The sequence below is a fragment of the Thunnus maccoyii genome, chromosome 6, assembly GCF_910596095.1.
Source record: "Thunnus maccoyii chromosome 6, fThuMac1.1, whole genome shotgun sequence".
NCBI lineage: Eukaryota > Metazoa > Chordata > Actinopteri > Scombriformes > Scombridae > Thunnus > Thunnus maccoyii.
Genome location: NC_056538.1, coordinates 28,603,589 through 28,620,183, shown reverse-complemented (window position 1 = coordinate 28,620,183; position 16,595 = coordinate 28,603,589). Strand labels below are relative to the sequence as shown.

Below are 16,595 nucleotides of genomic sequence, written 5' to 3'. Positions count from 1 at the left end.
AACTGTACGCCACAGGGGGAAAAAATCTGAAGGCAAACTGTTTATCAATCAAACAAAAACAGGGGTGATGGCGCTCGGCCGCAGAAGTGCACACTTCAAATTAGATACACGACTGCTAAACCGAGCACCATAAAACCTCTCAGGCTACTAAAATCTACGGCAAAGAGCTTTCATCAAGCCACTCCGGACCCCTACCCACACATAAACAAACACACATACACACACACACACACACACACACCACTAACACACTCATACTCACACGCAATATTACTCAATCATACATATGTCCCACTCACAGAAAACATTTCAACTTAATCTACATTATCCAGTGTATCATTTCATCCATTATCATAACATTGCTATCACTAAATGACTGGTGAGTTATTCTCTAATGGTATCTATGTGTTTATAACCCTTTTTTTTTGTGTGTATGCATGTGTGTGAACATCAGGGTCTGTGTGTCAGAAGTGTGGTAGTCCATGGCAGAGCTTGATGAAATGCCTTCCCAAACTCAGGTTGCCATGCGATCAGCACAGCGCTCGTGCACAAACACAGTCTAACCTCTCCATCTCCGGCCTAGTGGCCCAGCGTCCAACCCCCGACACAGGATATAAGGAGAAAACACAGTTAGCGACACTTCCTACTTCTGCACTACAAACTGCCTCTTACAACGTCCTGGAAATGGATAAGAAGTCATGTAATAGCCTGTAATATTCTTACATTACTAGAATCTGGTTATTATCTATAGAATAATCATTTATTATAAACTGATTATTATGTATAAAATAATCATTTACCTGACCTTCATATCCACAATATCTTAAAGGAAAGAAAGGAAATAACAGCTGATAATAGATCTAAATTGTTCCTTGCTTAAAATGGGAGTTGTTAGTGCATTATGAATTATTAGAGTTTAGTTCCTTGATGTGTTACAGCTCAAGATATGAAGTGATTGAACGTCTTAATAAAAATAAAAGGCTATGTTTTGTTCAGCGACTTGTCTGCTCGTCCGCTCTCACCTTGCTCATCTTGCTCTTACTGTCAGCAGTGAGGAAGGACATGTTGTTGATTTCATTCATCACCACAAAGTTCTGCTCCTCCCTCTTAAAGTTCTGCCAGAAATAACACAAACACAAAAACAAGTGTTGCAGGACAAAATAGAAAAAAATCAGAAAAGACCACAAAACAGAAAGCAGAAGAGATGAGGAAGACAGGTGACTCACGTGGGATTTGGACCAGAAAATAAACACTTCTCCCACCATCCTGAAGAGTTCCTCAGCATCTGGGTCTGGACAGGTCAACCATCTTGCCCTGAAGACAAACACAGCAATGACAAAAATGGATTAACTCCACTGCTTAAATAAAAGTCTGTGAGTCCCAGCCGAGAGCTGATAAAGGACCTTATTTCATTACAACTAACCAAACTGGGTTATTTTTTGCAAATGTCAGACACTTTCTCTGCATCATTCGGTTTTGCAGACAACATAGTCAAGTGGCATAATGGCGTCCTTAGATGCTGAAAAGGCTTTTAGCGGATGGCAGTTGGATTAACCTTTCAGCTAATTAATACATTTGCACCACCAGCTGCAGTACAAACACTTTAATAAACTTCCATCTTCCACTTTCATAAATGCATATGCCAGTGTTGCATTGGGCAGGTTCCATTATCACATATTTTATTTGCTCTTGCTATTAAACATTTGTAAGAAATAATTTGATTGCATCCAGAATGGCCACTCTCTGCTTTGGTAGATTTTTCTAGATTTCTATTTTTCTGGCTATAAAGTTAATTTAAAGAAATATAAAGCTTTTCCACCTATAAAAATAAACCAGGCTTCTTTCTGACTAGTAAATGTTTTGCTTTAGAATCCACATCAAATACAGCTATAGTCTGTGCATCATAATGTTCTTAAAGAAGAATGTAAATAGTAATACTAACAATATACAGTATTAATGCAACAGAAATAACGTGTCCTCCATATTATTAATAAAGTCATCAGTACATTCAGCTACCTGTTATTGTCCACGTAGCGGATGAGCAAGGGGTAGAGAGCATACAGGTCCCGACACAGCACGGCGAACTCATCTCGGATAGTCCCGTTTTCACTGTCCACCTCCGTCTTGCCCTCCATGCGCAGATGATCCTCCTCGGCCACCACCTTCCCTGAGCGCTTCTTTAGCTTTTCCATGGTGGGGATGAAGTGGGATTTAAGCATCTCCGGTTTAGCCCTGCTGACAATGGGCTGGGCAAACACTGGACAAGCGGGTACAAAAGGAATCACGGATCATCAGCAGTAGTAAGAATGTACAAAATGTGGAAATGAAGTTGTCAAGACTCTATAATACATGTACTGCTGCTTGCATTAAAAGTAAATATCACTATAAAAGCATATTTTAGTAGTTTGCAAACACAAGATCTATCTAAGCAACATTTATGATTCACAAATAATGTAATACAGGATCATGGAGACACTATTCTTGCAAAAAAAAAAAAAAAGTACCAGTTAAACTATGAAAACTGAAGAGCCCTCCCACTGATCAGATCACAATCAGAAGATGTCTTACATCACCTGGAAGCCTTTTGACTTATTGAGACTTATTAAGCTCACTGACCTGCCAATCTCTTCATCCAGGAGGCTTCATCTATACCCAGGTTGTTCACCACAATCTTCATGATGCTACCCAAGAGCTGGTTGAGTTGCTCGGAGGTGACAGCGGTGCAGAGCTGGCCCTCCAGGTCTGGGAAATTCTCCAGGCCCCGCTCCCACCAGCGAGGGAGGTAGTTACACAGCATGGGCAGGGTAATCTCAATCACATGGGGCATTTCTGTGTAGCGGGCCCCGGACTCAGCCAGATCATGGATCTCCTTCATCAGGATATCCAGCTCTGGGATGTCAGGGCACAGCTCCTCCACTTGGTTGGGAAGACCCAGAACTGAGGGAGGAAAGAGCAGAGAGGTCCAAATAAAAGATAAAGAAACAATTAGTTATCAGCTCTTTCTTATAATTTGATGAATGTAAAATAAAATGTGAGGGTGATGTGCTGGGATGGGGAAGAAAATGCTAAAACCCACTGGATCTCTCTCTGGGAGTCTTGGTTGTGTAAACAGAGAATGTGTTGAACTCATTCAGCGCTGGCTCAAGGAAAGCCACCGGCATCGCAGCTGCTAAGTGGGCCAAACACTCGCCGAGAGCTGGTCGCTGTCTGGACAGGTGAAAAATACCACAGAGTCATAATATTAGATTGTATACGTTGATCATTTTTCCTGTTGATGGTTTTTTGTTAAGTTTTTCCTCTGAATCAGGGGTATTTAGCGATTTTGGGCTAAATCAATGAAATTTACAATTAAATCCCATGTAAATCTTTCATCTTAAATCTTTTCTTGAGTGCTTTTACAGCAGACCTCATCATTAAATCATGTTTTTTTTTGCATACCAACTTGACTGAATAAAAAAATATACCAACAATCAACAGCAAAAACTACACTATTCTCTTTCAAATTAATTCCTTAGATCGACAGATGTCTCTACTCACTTCTCTACATGTGGAGTCTTCACAGTGCCCAAAGAGTAGATACTGCACATTGTACGATAGCAGGATATTTGCAAGTCGTCCACTGAGGATGCAGGGAAGAGAGGCAAAGTGTTAGTTTTGTGTCAGTCCTTTGTTTCACCAAGTCAAGAGCCATAAAGGGCAAACTGTTAACCGTTAATTCACTCACACATGACATCATCTCCAAACTGGTGCTGAGCGATGTGGTCAAACAGTGAAGTAAGGACTGGCAGCAGGGCTGTGGTGGTGTAGTTGATGTTTTGGGCCACACCTTTTACCTATAGGACACACACGACATACAAATATAAGCTTACTAGAAGAACAAACAAGAGTGTAAAAACAGCCCAGCGTGGTGCTTTGTCTGACCTGGTTTCGACTGGACACTTTGCCCAGTTTCAGATTCTCAACCATCTTCTCAATGTCATCGGCAGCACTCTCAAAGAACTGACGCAGGCCAGCCTTCACGATCTCAGGCCCTGATTTCATGACAGTCCTTGAAAAGAAGGACACAAGAAACAGTCATAAAAAAACATATATAATCTCAGTCAGTTTGTTTCTATTTTCTTTCTGTGTGCTGAGGGTGCAATGTGATAGATTGTGAGTTACCTGGCATCCAGCGATCTTGACAAGATGTGCAGACAGTTTACCACTGCACCTGCATCCGTTCCTACAAACGGCACATCAAAGATGCGTTGTCAGAGTGTATAAATCCACTGTCTACAAGAGCTTTTTAGTAGAGCGTGTTAGAAAACATTCACCAAAACCAGAATTACATTAAAACCCTTCATTTTTTCCCCATCACAGATACAATATATTCATAACTAAGAAAATGCAAACAGTTAATTATGGAACAGTCCTTTAAAATGTAACATAATTGATACCATGTGCTATATTCTCTGTGAATAAACTGACTTCTTAACTGCTGTACCTCCATTTTGTAGTTTGACTTGGGTACATTTCAAGTGGCAGATCAGTTAAAGTGTTTAACTATCATGGCCACATGCTACTGGTGAGCCAAGCTGAGGGGCACAGGATCAGTGGGAAGCATTTGCTAGTGTCTAATGACCACTGGTAACATAAGAGTGACTGACTGTTAAAGACACATGGTGGTGAAGGGGGAGGACAATGAGGATAAAGCATATACTGCCTCATATAAGCCAGGATGAGAACACATCACGGAGCTGCATTATACTCGGGTTGTTGAAACCTGCTACCACAACAGACAATCATGCTCAAATCACTCTCAGTTCGTGAGTGCCAGTCTGATTCTGAGGCCTTAAAAGCAGAAAAGACAACTCTGAAAAAACACCAGGCTGCAGAAAAACATCAAAGCCAAGCAGAAGATGAGCTAAAGAGAGAGAAGCATTAGAGGAGGAGATCCAGACGAGTGAGCGTGGGAGGTTGATTAGTATGTAAAAGAAAGAAAGTATGACGGAGGAAGAAGTGGAAAAAGATCTGGAGAAATAAAAAGAAATAAGACAGGAAGACAGATACAGAGGGACAGATATGGTGACAGGGCATAATGCCACCATGCAGATTCCTTACCAAAAAGAGATACTCTGTGCCTCACCAAAGCAGCCAACTTACAGAAGATACTGAGGTAGGAGGAGAAAATAGGAAAAGGAAGGGAGAAGGAGGGAGGACGATGAGGGGAAATAGGGCAGAAAAGATGTTTGAAGTGACACAGAAAGCAAAAAGGGAGGTCAAGGAAATAAAGGATATTGCACAACAGGAGAGAAATAGAGAGACACGAAAGAGGGAGATGACATACACTATCATAGAAAAGCACTGTACCAAAGGAAAAGCAAATGGTAAAGAGTTCAAGTAATTCAGAGAATAAACTAGTCTTTTTTAAATAGAACCTTTTGTAAGATTTTACTGAACCTACCTGGCAATCATTTCCTTCTCCTTATTCGAGGAATGCCCTCCACTACCCAAGACTTTAGCAGGAGTGGAGAGGAAGTAGAGGCAGTGATTCTTGAAGTACTGATTGATCAGCGGCAAGAGAATCTGTAAAAAAACAACAAAAGATTGAATAAATATTAATTGCAGAAATGCCATTACACAGGTCCCATCTTCATGTGCTCATTAATGGCAGCAGACTGGCACAGAGGGAAGAAATTTTGCATAGTTGATCTGTCTCCAAACCATCAATTTTGGCAAGAATCGTCTATGTTGCAGTAAGTTTCAGCAAAATCCCATCCCCTACCTCCTCTACATGTGAGGTTCTGTTACTACTCATGACCCTTGACCTCCTTGTATTAGCAGACAAACAATAAGAGAACTCACCGAAGCATGGAATAGCTCACCTTGGCAAAGAATTTGATCTCTTGTTCATGCGGTGATTTCTCCACTCTACCGCTGCTAACCACAGCCTCTGTTAAAAAAACAAAATTAAAAAAAAAAAATGTTGGCCTTTAATCAAAAGGGAAACGTTGACACTAGAAAAGACCACACTATAAAAGTTCTACGTCCATGGGAAGCCTTTGTCTTTGTCTCTCAAACTACAGTACCAAGATGAGCGATGAACTCCTGGGCGATGTCCATCCATTTGAGAAGCTTCTGGAGGAAGCCGTAGGCAAAACGCTTCTCAATGGAGGAAATGTCCTGCTCCATGTCCTTTAGACCCCTGCACATGGAGAAAAGAGTGAGTAAAAAGGAAAGAAATAGAGAAATTGAGCACAAACACCCAAAAGTTCCTATGTATACCAGTGCAAGTGATGAAAAACTGTTGTTTGACAGAGTATGGACAGAGCTGGCGGTGGAAACACTAACTAATCCTATACTGAAATGGTGAGAATGTCCTGCCTACCTTGTCACAGCATATCCATTCAGCTGGAGGAACTTGAGCAGGTCCTGGGCCTTTTCTCTGTCCCTGGCCTTCTCCTTAGCCGTCAGGGTGTCATAAGGCACGAGCAAAGGATGGGTACCACCGCCTAAAAGGAGCACAAGAAGAAGATTTTTGGAATCAAAAGGCTACGAACCAGCTATGTGTAATGGTGTGTAATAGAAATCCGTTTTACCTTTGGCCTGTAGCTCCATCTTCTTCTTCCTGCCCCAGGTGTTGTGATAGTTTTCAGCCAGCTGCTCAGCCATAGACTGCATGGAGATAGTGAGTGAATTAATCTGTAAAGCTCCTGGCAAATGTCCAACCAAAATATGAGACCTATTAGTGTTATGAAAAAAAAACACATACCTGCAGCTCTCTAGACAGGGCCATTGCTGTGATGTCTATTGGCTGAGGGTTGTAGCCTTGACTGGGATCATAAGTGGCCTGAAGACAGAAAAAAAACATTATATAGAGCAGTGTCTCTCCATGGGAGGTTTCGGGACCTCCGGAGGATTCAAAGAGGTTCCCAAAAAAGGAGATTGCTTTAAGTTCAACATAAGTTCACCCATTAATTTAAGCCCAAGTGGAAAATGTATAGGAATGCTGATATTAATAGGTCAACAAGTATGTACAGCCCTTTGAACAGGTAGGTCTCATCCTCTTTTTTATTCCCAGAATATAGAAGTCAAGATAAAGGAACACATAAATGAAAAATAAAAGAGTCACTCTAGATCTCCGGATCATCATCATTGCTTTTGTGTGAGATGCCACACAGCAAGCATAAAAAAATCCTCCAGAATACTGATTGTTTTTTTCAGTCGTCTGACTTGTACCTGAGCAGTTTGGGAGATTTTTCTTGTGGCAGCCTTCTTCTCGACTTCTATCTCCCCATCCCTGGCTTTCTCCACGGTCCACTCCCATGCCAGCATGGCTTTGATGGATTCTTTAATGGGCCAGCGGTAGATCTCCTTGTCCTGAGAAAGAGAGATAAGAGGGCTAAGAAAATTAACAAGGAACCTGTAAATGACATATTTAGAATCTGTGAAGATCTCAAAATTAGAAATGAAAATGGTTCAGGATTACTAGTTTAGCCTGTGTGCATATTATCAGGAAGACAGAAAGTGACGAACCTTTTCAGAAAACGTTTTGTACGGCCGGAGCATTGGGTGCGTCTTAGCGTTGTCGTCTAACGCCTCTCCGTAGGTCCAGTTGTTCTGAATCTGAAAATTGATTTAACCATTGAGACAGTCATTAAAACTTTAAAAAGTGTTTCAAATGAACAAACAGAGACTTGATTTATAACTGGTGATTTTAACTTTTTACAACTGACCTTTTCAAAGGCCCATTTGTCATGAGTGTGCTCTGCATACTTGTTGATGAAGCCATCAAGCCTCTCAGGGATTATTGTGCTGTGAAAAGAAATAACTCACATTTAATACTGCGCAGGTTATGAACTAAACTTAACTTTGAAATGCCTTTATTAGCTGGTAATAACCTTGAATTTATGTATTGAAAATTTAGTGTGGTTCTCTGTCCTCTGTACAGCTCCTACTTTTATGAAATTGGAAATTAGATACTGAAGTACATTCATGACAGCTTTTAAAAACCAAGTTCAAATATCTAATTACAAGTACTCATTATGGACACATTGGTCATTATACATTAACACACATATAACACCAAATCAAGAGTTCAAATTAAATGTTTGTATTAATGTTTTGCTGTTGTATGTTTAAAGTAACGTTGTGCATTAAAGAACATTATGATGAAGTGTTTTAACTGTATTGTTGCGTATTTACAGTATTTCTGTAAGCCACTGTGAACTATTTTTGTTAAATCTATTTTTGCATCCCAGTGCTCACTTGGTGGTCTCCACTGGTTTGGGATCAAAGTTGCCTTCAGCATCCACAGAGGCCTTCTTCTCAGTGTGAGAGGAGTAGCTGGCATCCACATAGTCAGGAGGGATGGCTCCTGCTATAGCACAGAGGCAGGGCATGGTGATCTTGAAGAGCTCTGCATCAAATTTCTAGAGTAAAACCCAGGAAACCCAGAGTTAATAATGACATAAGCTTAAACCCGGTGTAACTGTACAGTAGAAACACTGTAGGAAGACACAAAGAGGTTCATCTCTCACCTTGTGTGCCAAAGATTCAAAGATTCCCCAAAAGAGTTTACGAGAAAGATGCAGCTCCTCCTCTGAGGTCACCCCGAAGTTAGCCCATCCGTTAGGCAAGCAGTAATACTTCCAGCAGCGCTCGTAGTGATTGGTCAACAGCTGAAACAATCAAATCATGGAGGGAGGTCATTAGAGGCCATTACAACTGTTAGAAAATGTACAAACCACTGTAATGTAATCTATGTGTTGGTAATGCATACTCTCCACCCATGACACAGTCTACTCAATTTGTGTTTATAATGACTTTAGCTATAAAATAAAATAAGACCAAACAAATACAATGAAATTAAACAGCAGCCAAACCTTGAGAGGCATCTTTGCATATTCATTGAGGATGGGCACATCGAATACCAGCCTTCTGAGCAGATGCTGTAGCATGGAGGGTCGAAGGTACCTGTGAATATCATCAAAATGTTTCATGAGGAATGTAACTCTTTTAAATAGGCAAGGATATTGTTTCTTTCACATTTTTTCTAAATTGAGAGATTCGGATTAGTACTGACTTGCAGAGCGACATGAGGCACTCCTCAATGACGTCCCGCTGAGCCTTGGTAAGGGCTCGGCCGCGGGACAGACGGTAGATGGTGTGGAGCATGGAGTCGATCATGATGGCCCGATGGTCCGTACCAGCAAACAAGGGGGCGCACTTGGTGAGCAGCGGCAGAACAGCTGAACACAAGTAGCGGTTTAGTGCCAAAGCCATTTCAGTCGTACTGAATGCCACCTATAAGCAGAGAGGAAGACAGAAAAACCAATGATTGCACATAAACATACAGATTTCTAGAGTTGACAGAAGGGAAATGAGTCTTGTCCTACTCACAGTGTCCAGAGAAGCTGAAGCCCTCATGTCTGGCAGGAAGCCGACCTCCAGAACATGCAGCAGGAAGTCTTGGTTATCAATACCATACACTCTATCAAGGAACAGCACCATGGAGGCCTTGTGATCTGGCACAAAACTGGCAGACATCTTGGGCTCAATAATCTGACCATCTGTGGTTTGGAGAGAAGTCGTCATACATGAAGGAGGATGCCAAAATATGCCAAAATGTTATACATTTACACAGTACACTCAGATTCAAATTTTGTATCTAACCTTTGCCGTAGGCAGGAATCTGCACAGGTAAGCTGATGACTCCCACCAGGTCCTCTATGGGCACCAGGGACCTCAGGATGGCCCTGATTCTTAGAGCTTCACCCTTGCCTGCTTGGATCAGCTATAGATAGGAACATTTAGGAATTACTATACGTGACTAACCACAGCTCATCAAATACCAACTGGTCCACTGTGCCTGGAGGTCTAAGAGAAATCAGTGTTGTGAAAAGCCTTCCTACTCACATGCATCTCAGGGGCGCAGCGGCCCAGCAGATCGATGAGCGCTGAGTAGAAAGACATGATGGCATTTCCCAGATGCACACGGTTCTCCTCCTGCTGTTCCTCACCACCAAACCTGCCAGTCAAGAAAATGAGCAGCGAATATATCTATTGTATCTATTCAATTATTTTTATTTGGGGACCTTTAAGATACAACAAAATATGAGGGATAAAGTAAGAATACTCATTTCTAACATCATCTTATGATCATGTAAAAAAATTCTAAGCACAGCATATATATTGCAGGAATGTGGATGATGATGTTTTGAAATGTCGTAGCTGTGCTTAACTAAGATTTTGGGGGTATTACTGTGCTGTCCAGACATCTTTTTCTATAACTGTTTTATGCCAACGAACCTGATACATATTGGGATGTGCAAACACTACAATGCAGCGCAGTTTTAAAACAATACACAACACAGTCCCTTAATCAATTTGTCGAAGTTGTTATGTTGAGTCAAACAGTGCACTATCATACCTATTGCGCCCTCACTTACATGAAGCGTCTGTCTTTTTTGACAGTGGGTCCATCCCTCGCTGGATCCTCTGAGATCTTGATGGCCTCCTCCATAGCAGCCAGCAGACCGTTGCCACCCTCTCCTCTCAGGGCCGGGCCGAAACACTCGGGACGACGGATGAGCAGACGCACCACAACGTTGGCGTTCTCCTCCACGCTCTCTCCTGTGTGCAGCAGGTGTGCTAATGTTAGCGACAGTTACACGCAACTCAAAACCACAAATGTAATGATAGTGATATGAAGTTGCTGACCGTTAACAAAGACTGCAAAGCGGAGGAAATCCAAGTATCTCTCTCCTCCACAGGGGTTCCAGCCGATGTCAGGGTAGCCCTTAGACAGGAGCATTGGACACATCTGCAGCCCGCAGCCCGCCAAGTATGTCACCACCTACATCATCATGCATGTGGGAGAGACACCAAGAGAGCTAAGCTATAAGTTAACAAGTCCACTGTACCATTTCTTGTATTTTTCTTTCTTGTCTTTCATATTTAATTTCTCAAACCATGTCCAAGTCCTGCTCTTGCAGAGCCAAGGCCAGCTCGTTGTTGTCAATGCAGGAGGCAGCAGCCACATCCAGAGGGGTGGATCCACGCATGCCTGCACATGAGAAAATGACACACACAGTGAGTCTCTATTTGTTAATTTTTCTAGGTTTTTGCCAATTTTTGATGAAAAAAAGAAATCAGAACGTATAGATGGTTTTAAACAAATTGTATCTAGATTTTTCTTGCATCCCAGGCATCAAAATTAGTTTTATTTTCTGCTGTAAGAGGAAACATTTCACACAACAGTGAACAGGATCTTCTCCCTGCTCAGTTTAGAATAAGATCCTCACATCTTCAAATATTCAATATAAATCCATTTTTTACAATAAAGATGTACAGTACAGCAAACAGTGTGATAGGTGACCGACACTGACCCAAGCCGATGCCGCTGTTCTGTAGCAGGTAGGTCAGATGGTCAAACATGGAGCGCTGGTTCTGTCTGCTGATACGACAGAAGTAACACAGGAAACGGCAGCAGTTGGTCACCATTTGGGGGAATCGAATCTCCTGGAGAGAAACAGAAACATGTGCTGTTACATTATATTTACTGTAGATTATGGCGATAAAGTCCAAAGAGCATCTAAATTACACTGGTTAGAATGAATCAGATAAAGATAAAATAAACTAGACAAAGTGACAAACATCACAGTTACCTTTGAGTCTCCTCCTCCGCCCAGTACATTGACCATCACCTCCATGACAGTCTCATGCATACCAAGAGCTCTCATCAAATTGGGGTGTTGGTAGAACACCTTGTTGTTCATGATATTCCTGGAAAAATTTAAAAAATACCAAAGTCCAAATCAGATTTTACTTTAACTTTTGAAACATTTTACTGTGTATAGGTAAATGGCTTTAGTAATTTGTACAGGTTAAGTTCTGCTGACACACTGACACTTTAGGGCAGGAAGCCACAGAGTCAAATCTCAAAAAATCAGTGGGGTTAAATTAGCAAACTAATAATTAACAGTGGATGTACAATTAAAAATACATTATTGGCAAGAAAATATTTCATAATCAGTATCACATCTCTCAACTTTATCTCTACTACAGATATCATCACTCCCACACTGACCCGATGCTCTGGATCATGAGCCGCTCCTCCTCTGGGCCCATCTGGACGATGAGCAATGAGCGGATCTGTCCCAAACACTCCAGTAGGTCCATGGTGTCCTGATAAGACACTGCGTTGATGGCGTAAGCTTTGGGCAGCGCTCGGGTCAGCTCTCCGAGTCCGTCGTACTGCCTGTGGAGCAGGCTGAACATCAGACGCACCAGCTCAGGGTTCTGGATGAACGACTCCTGGGCCCAGTGAATCATGGTGTGGGAGATCAGCTCCTGAAGAGTGCCTTGGCGAAGTGGACACAGAGAGGTACAGTATGTTTGTTGTGTAATATCTCTGATTGTGTTAGACTGCTGTGCACTGAGTGGCGTATTTTGATACTTTTGGTCTGGAACTGATGTTCTGTACAATCATTAAATACCTTTTAATTTTAGCATAACCCTTTTCCATTTTCCAAATAACTAAAAATTGGTTTCCCCATGGGTTTTACTTGTCAACAGCATTTTGACACCACTAAAATTCCAGTCAAAACCAAAGTAATTAAACTCATTTTCACATGAAATGTAAGCACCTGCCATTATTTTTGACCCTATATAAAATAAATAAAAGTTAACTTTATGGAACAAATGTTATTTATGAAAAATGTCAATCCAGTCATTCAAATATCTAAGGTATTTTGGCTGTTAATCTTACTGGGTTTTGGGTCCTCCTCAACCTCTGGCTCCTCCTTTTCCTTCTTCGCGCGTATGTTCTTTACTTTGTCTACCAGACTGAGGAGTCTGCCCCTCAGTGAGGTGTCCACCTCCTCCTCCTCTGCCTCCTCCTCAATATGTATGCCTGTGTGTAAAATGGGAATTCAGCATTAAGAGCGTAAAATACTTAACATAAAAAGGCATGCACACCTGCAGAGTAAAATATACACAGGATCTTTAAAGAAGTCTGTACCGCAGTGAAGCAAGAGGTCATTGTGAAACTCTCCCAGAGTGTCCCGCACATCCTCAGGCACTGGACATTCCTCATCCTCTGGAAAGTGCTTGAAATTTGTCAGCATAAGAACCTTGAAGAAGAACACAGTAAGACAATCCCATCAGCGTTTGTTGTTTGTTGTTTTCCATGAGGCGTTTTTATAAACCTCTTGGGGTTTCTTTGGATCTTTCACAAAAAAAAGAATGCTTATATTTGTTCTTGTGTTCTCTATGACATGTTTGACATAACATCTGGCGCCTGATGCACATTTCTTGATACTACTTATAACAAAACCTTCCTCTACTCCAGTGGATGCTCACTCAAAAATCATTGTGAGAATGACTCAATCCAAAATACATCCAAATGTTTAGTACAGTGTCTGTGATCTTAAAGAGACTGGGCCATTGTTATCCTTCAAACCAATAAAATGACACAATGAAGAACTTGTTTGTATCCAACTAAAAACCATCTGTCTCCATAGGTGTGCATTTTCAGACTCAAAGCCAATCAAAAGCTATTGAAGGATTTCAAAAGGTGTTATTATTCCAATTATTTGACAAAATGTATTCCAGACCTTTGTGGACATAATTCTACGTTATGAATAAGTGACACTACACAGCTAAGCCAGTCACTTTCATAAGAAATTAGCTGTCAAAATATAACTTCAAGGAGGAATATTCTCCAAATATTTAAAACCCCATAGCTTGAGTCTTAGGAAGGTTTCTGTAGAAGAAAAAACTAGTACCTGATCCAGTGGCGGTGAGCGGAACTCGCGAGTCTTGCGTGCAGTCTCAGCAGCCGACATGGTGAAGGCTCTCATTAACTGGTTGTAACGAACTCGTTGGTTTTTCTGAATACCGTGGACAAACTGGTCTGAATAGGCCACAATCGCTTCCACTCTGTGTCGCAGCTCACAGTCGCAGAAGTACTGAAGAAGTGTGCACATCTGAGAGAGGAAGATAAGAGAGGAACAAGAGTTTGAGATGTGTAATTTGCAGAAATATGAAATAACATAATGTATTTGAATATTTCACAGCTGTCTACATGTGGATGGCAGACAGTGTTTCAATATCAGAATGACCTGCAGTTTGACAGACTCTGGCAGCTTCATCTGGAGTAATCCCTCCTCCAGACCCGCCTCTTCTTCTTTCAATTCTGCCTCGATTGCCTCTGCCTCCTTCTCCTCCTCTGCCTTTTCTCCATCCACTTTTCCTCCTTTGGCTTCTCCCTCCTTCTCCTCCTTCTCCTCCTCCTTCTCCTCCTCTTCTCCTTCCTCCTTAGGCTCAGCCTCTTCCTCCTCCTCCTCAGGCTCTCCTTCCTCTAGATCTTTCAGCTCCTCCTCATCCTCGTCACCAACCCCTTCGTCCTCAAGCTCCTCAGCCGTTTCCTCCGTTTCCTCTTCCTTTACTTCTGCTTTTTCCCCTTCAGGAGCTGCAACCTCCTCAGGTTTCTCTGCCTCCTCCTCCTCATCATCATCCTTTCCACTGAAAACATTGGGATCAATCATCTTGAGGATGTGCTTGGTGTCGTCATCATTGAAGATGCCCATAATGAGGAGCGTACTGATAAGCTTCAGGATTGGGACAAAGTGGAACTCCACGCTGCCACCTACTGGATCCCGCATGGCCTGGCTACCATCCAGCACAGCCTCTGTTAACATGCTAATCGCCTTGGTCTTCAGCTCCTGTGGGGGAAAGATAGGAAATAAGCAAAAGGCAACTGAAATTTCATTACATGTTTGCACCAATGCAACCTGCCTCTTACCTGCAGAGGGAAGACAGGACTAAGGGTGTACAGATCAGGGTCCGTGCCGACAAAATTGATAGCTGAGAAATGCAGTTTGGGTCGTAAGCAGGTGGTGAGACCCACACCGGGGAGAGAGTGGGCCTTCTTTGCATCAGGATAGAGATGGATGCTGAGAGTCTCGTCAGTCATGGGGACAATAAACTCCCTGTTGGTGCCCAGGCGCGCCCGCTTGGCAGACTCTAGGTGGATGCTGATGAGCAGGTCGTAGTAGCCGCTGCGGAGAGGTCCGGGCAAGTAGGTGTTCTCAATGGCGTAGAAAAGCTGGGATTCATCCACGTGGCTGCACAGGGCATGAGCCACTCGGTTGTTGCCGAGTGCACACACAGCGCAGTAGAGCATGAGGGTGTGGAAGTGGAACTTCATGAGATCCTGCCGCTCCGACAGCTCCAGGATGTCAATACACCTGAGGAACAAACACATACTCAAATATCAATACTGATGAAGTAACCATATCATGATCATAAAATAAAAAAAATACATAATACAAAGTGAACACATACATGTAAATGATCTCCTCCTAATAACACTTTGATCTTTTAAACATGCATTATGTTGTAGTTCCACATTTGGCAAATTAATTGCTCATTTTGATTCTTGTTCTTTTGTTTGTGAGACTGATTTAAACATCAGACAGAAAAAATTAAAAGCATAGCCGAAATATTAGAACTTCCACTCCTGAAACCTGTCGGGCACCGTTACTGTCTCTGACCTGTTCTCCTCCGGGATGTGCAGGGCCATCATGATGAGAGGTTCAGTGCACTCTACCATCCAGCCCAGCCTCTCGCTCACTCTGCCCACCTCCGGGTCGAGGAAGTGATTAGGCATACGACTCCAGATGACTGGTGTCAGCATCTGGACATCCAGCCTGGGAGGGCATTGGGGGACTGCGTTATTACGCTCGCTGCGGAACATAGCTGCCGAGATGGGCATGATGTTCTGATAAGAGAGAGGAAGACAAGAGTAGAGGTGGTTTAGACAATCACAGAAAGAAAAAAAGGAAGTAGACAAGGCAGTTCCAACGCATGTTCAACTCATGCACATATTCACATAAGATTTAAGTCACAGTTACATTGAAACAGACACAGAAACAATCATAATGCAATTATGTTACAACCAAGAGGCTGCTGAGCTATTAACCTTATGAACAGTACTGATGTCTGTTTTGTCCTGATTTCGCTGGAGGGAATGTTATGTCATCCATACACTGATGTCAGAGATGCAGTTCTCAGTTGAGTAAAGCAGGGTCAGGTCATCAGGATCAACAGCTACTTAGAGCTGGTTGTCATCTGCATAGCAGTGAAAATCAGTACCGGGCTTACAAATGATGAGCCCTGGTGGTAAACATAGGTGGTAACTGAAAAGCAGTGGACCTAGGACACAACCCTATCAATTGATCTATTATTGAGAATAACAATCAAAAGTTGCTTCAATATCTGTTGTTTTGTTGTACACTGCAAGAGTGTCTATATGAATTTACGGTCTGGTTTTGCTCCACTTATGTTCTTCTCTGGGTGGTGTAAGAAGCTGAATAAGAAGAGAAAAAAAATGACTTTCAGACAAAAACATACACTGCAATATCTGAGCAAAAGTAATTTCTGACCTTAAGTTTGCCCAGCTCCAGCTGCAACATGTTCTGACTGGAGGGCTGAACAAAGACAGCAGGGAACAGCTTGGTGTTGGGCTCCACCTGAAACAAAACACTTATGGTTTTACTTCTCCACAGCGTCTCATAGCTCATCCAGACTAAATGAAAGTTGAGTCTGAG

At 42.2% G+C, this 16,595-nt stretch overlaps 1 protein-coding gene across 1 annotated transcript in view; it reads right to left on the bottom strand.

Annotated features, from left to right (window-relative positions):
• The window catches only part of ryr1b (ryanodine receptor 1b (skeletal)), a 78,483-nt gene that overhangs the window by 25,257 nt on the left and 36,631 nt on the right, over nucleotides 1–16,595 (bottom strand). Inside the window, exons 35-74 of the mRNA XM_042413806.1 lie at nucleotides 16,431–16,517; nucleotides 15,540–15,766; nucleotides 14,789–15,233; nucleotides 14,106–14,708; nucleotides 13,770–13,970; nucleotides 13,004–13,115; nucleotides 12,752–12,895; nucleotides 12,071–12,344; nucleotides 11,649–11,766; nucleotides 11,370–11,502; nucleotides 10,953–11,047; nucleotides 10,702–10,837; nucleotides 10,431–10,614; nucleotides 9,898–10,009; nucleotides 9,655–9,775; nucleotides 9,382–9,551; nucleotides 9,065–9,285; nucleotides 8,865–8,955; nucleotides 8,520–8,660; nucleotides 8,248–8,411; nucleotides 7,716–7,794; nucleotides 7,516–7,605; nucleotides 7,219–7,359; nucleotides 6,752–6,829; nucleotides 6,579–6,654; nucleotides 6,368–6,491; nucleotides 6,069–6,184; nucleotides 5,865–5,932; nucleotides 5,444–5,565; nucleotides 5,101–5,150; nucleotides 4,162–4,222; nucleotides 3,922–4,048; nucleotides 3,725–3,833; nucleotides 3,538–3,619; nucleotides 3,077–3,207; nucleotides 2,617–2,937; nucleotides 2,017–2,257; nucleotides 1,227–1,314; nucleotides 1,023–1,115; nucleotides 565–579 (exon numbers count right to left, since the gene is read on the bottom strand). Coding sequence (XP_042269740.1) covers nucleotides 565–579; nucleotides 1,023–1,115; nucleotides 1,227–1,314; nucleotides 2,017–2,257; nucleotides 2,617–2,937; nucleotides 3,077–3,207; nucleotides 3,538–3,619; nucleotides 3,725–3,833; nucleotides 3,922–4,048; nucleotides 4,162–4,222; nucleotides 5,101–5,150; nucleotides 5,444–5,565; nucleotides 5,865–5,932; nucleotides 6,069–6,184; nucleotides 6,368–6,491; nucleotides 6,579–6,654; nucleotides 6,752–6,829; nucleotides 7,219–7,359; nucleotides 7,516–7,605; nucleotides 7,716–7,794; nucleotides 8,248–8,411; nucleotides 8,520–8,660; nucleotides 8,865–8,955; nucleotides 9,065–9,285; nucleotides 9,382–9,551; nucleotides 9,655–9,775; nucleotides 9,898–10,009; nucleotides 10,431–10,614; nucleotides 10,702–10,837; nucleotides 10,953–11,047; nucleotides 11,370–11,502; nucleotides 11,649–11,766; nucleotides 12,071–12,344; nucleotides 12,752–12,895; nucleotides 13,004–13,115; nucleotides 13,770–13,970; nucleotides 14,106–14,708; nucleotides 14,789–15,233; nucleotides 15,540–15,766; nucleotides 16,431–16,517 — 5,991 coding nt within the window. The remainder of the gene's footprint in view (nucleotides 1–564; nucleotides 580–1,022; nucleotides 1,116–1,226; nucleotides 1,315–2,016; nucleotides 2,258–2,616; nucleotides 2,938–3,076; nucleotides 3,208–3,537; nucleotides 3,620–3,724; nucleotides 3,834–3,921; nucleotides 4,049–4,161; nucleotides 4,223–5,100; nucleotides 5,151–5,443; nucleotides 5,566–5,864; nucleotides 5,933–6,068; nucleotides 6,185–6,367; nucleotides 6,492–6,578; nucleotides 6,655–6,751; nucleotides 6,830–7,218; nucleotides 7,360–7,515; nucleotides 7,606–7,715; nucleotides 7,795–8,247; nucleotides 8,412–8,519; nucleotides 8,661–8,864; nucleotides 8,956–9,064; nucleotides 9,286–9,381; nucleotides 9,552–9,654; nucleotides 9,776–9,897; nucleotides 10,010–10,430; nucleotides 10,615–10,701; nucleotides 10,838–10,952; nucleotides 11,048–11,369; nucleotides 11,503–11,648; nucleotides 11,767–12,070; nucleotides 12,345–12,751; nucleotides 12,896–13,003; nucleotides 13,116–13,769; nucleotides 13,971–14,105; nucleotides 14,709–14,788; nucleotides 15,234–15,539; nucleotides 15,767–16,430; nucleotides 16,518–16,595) is intronic.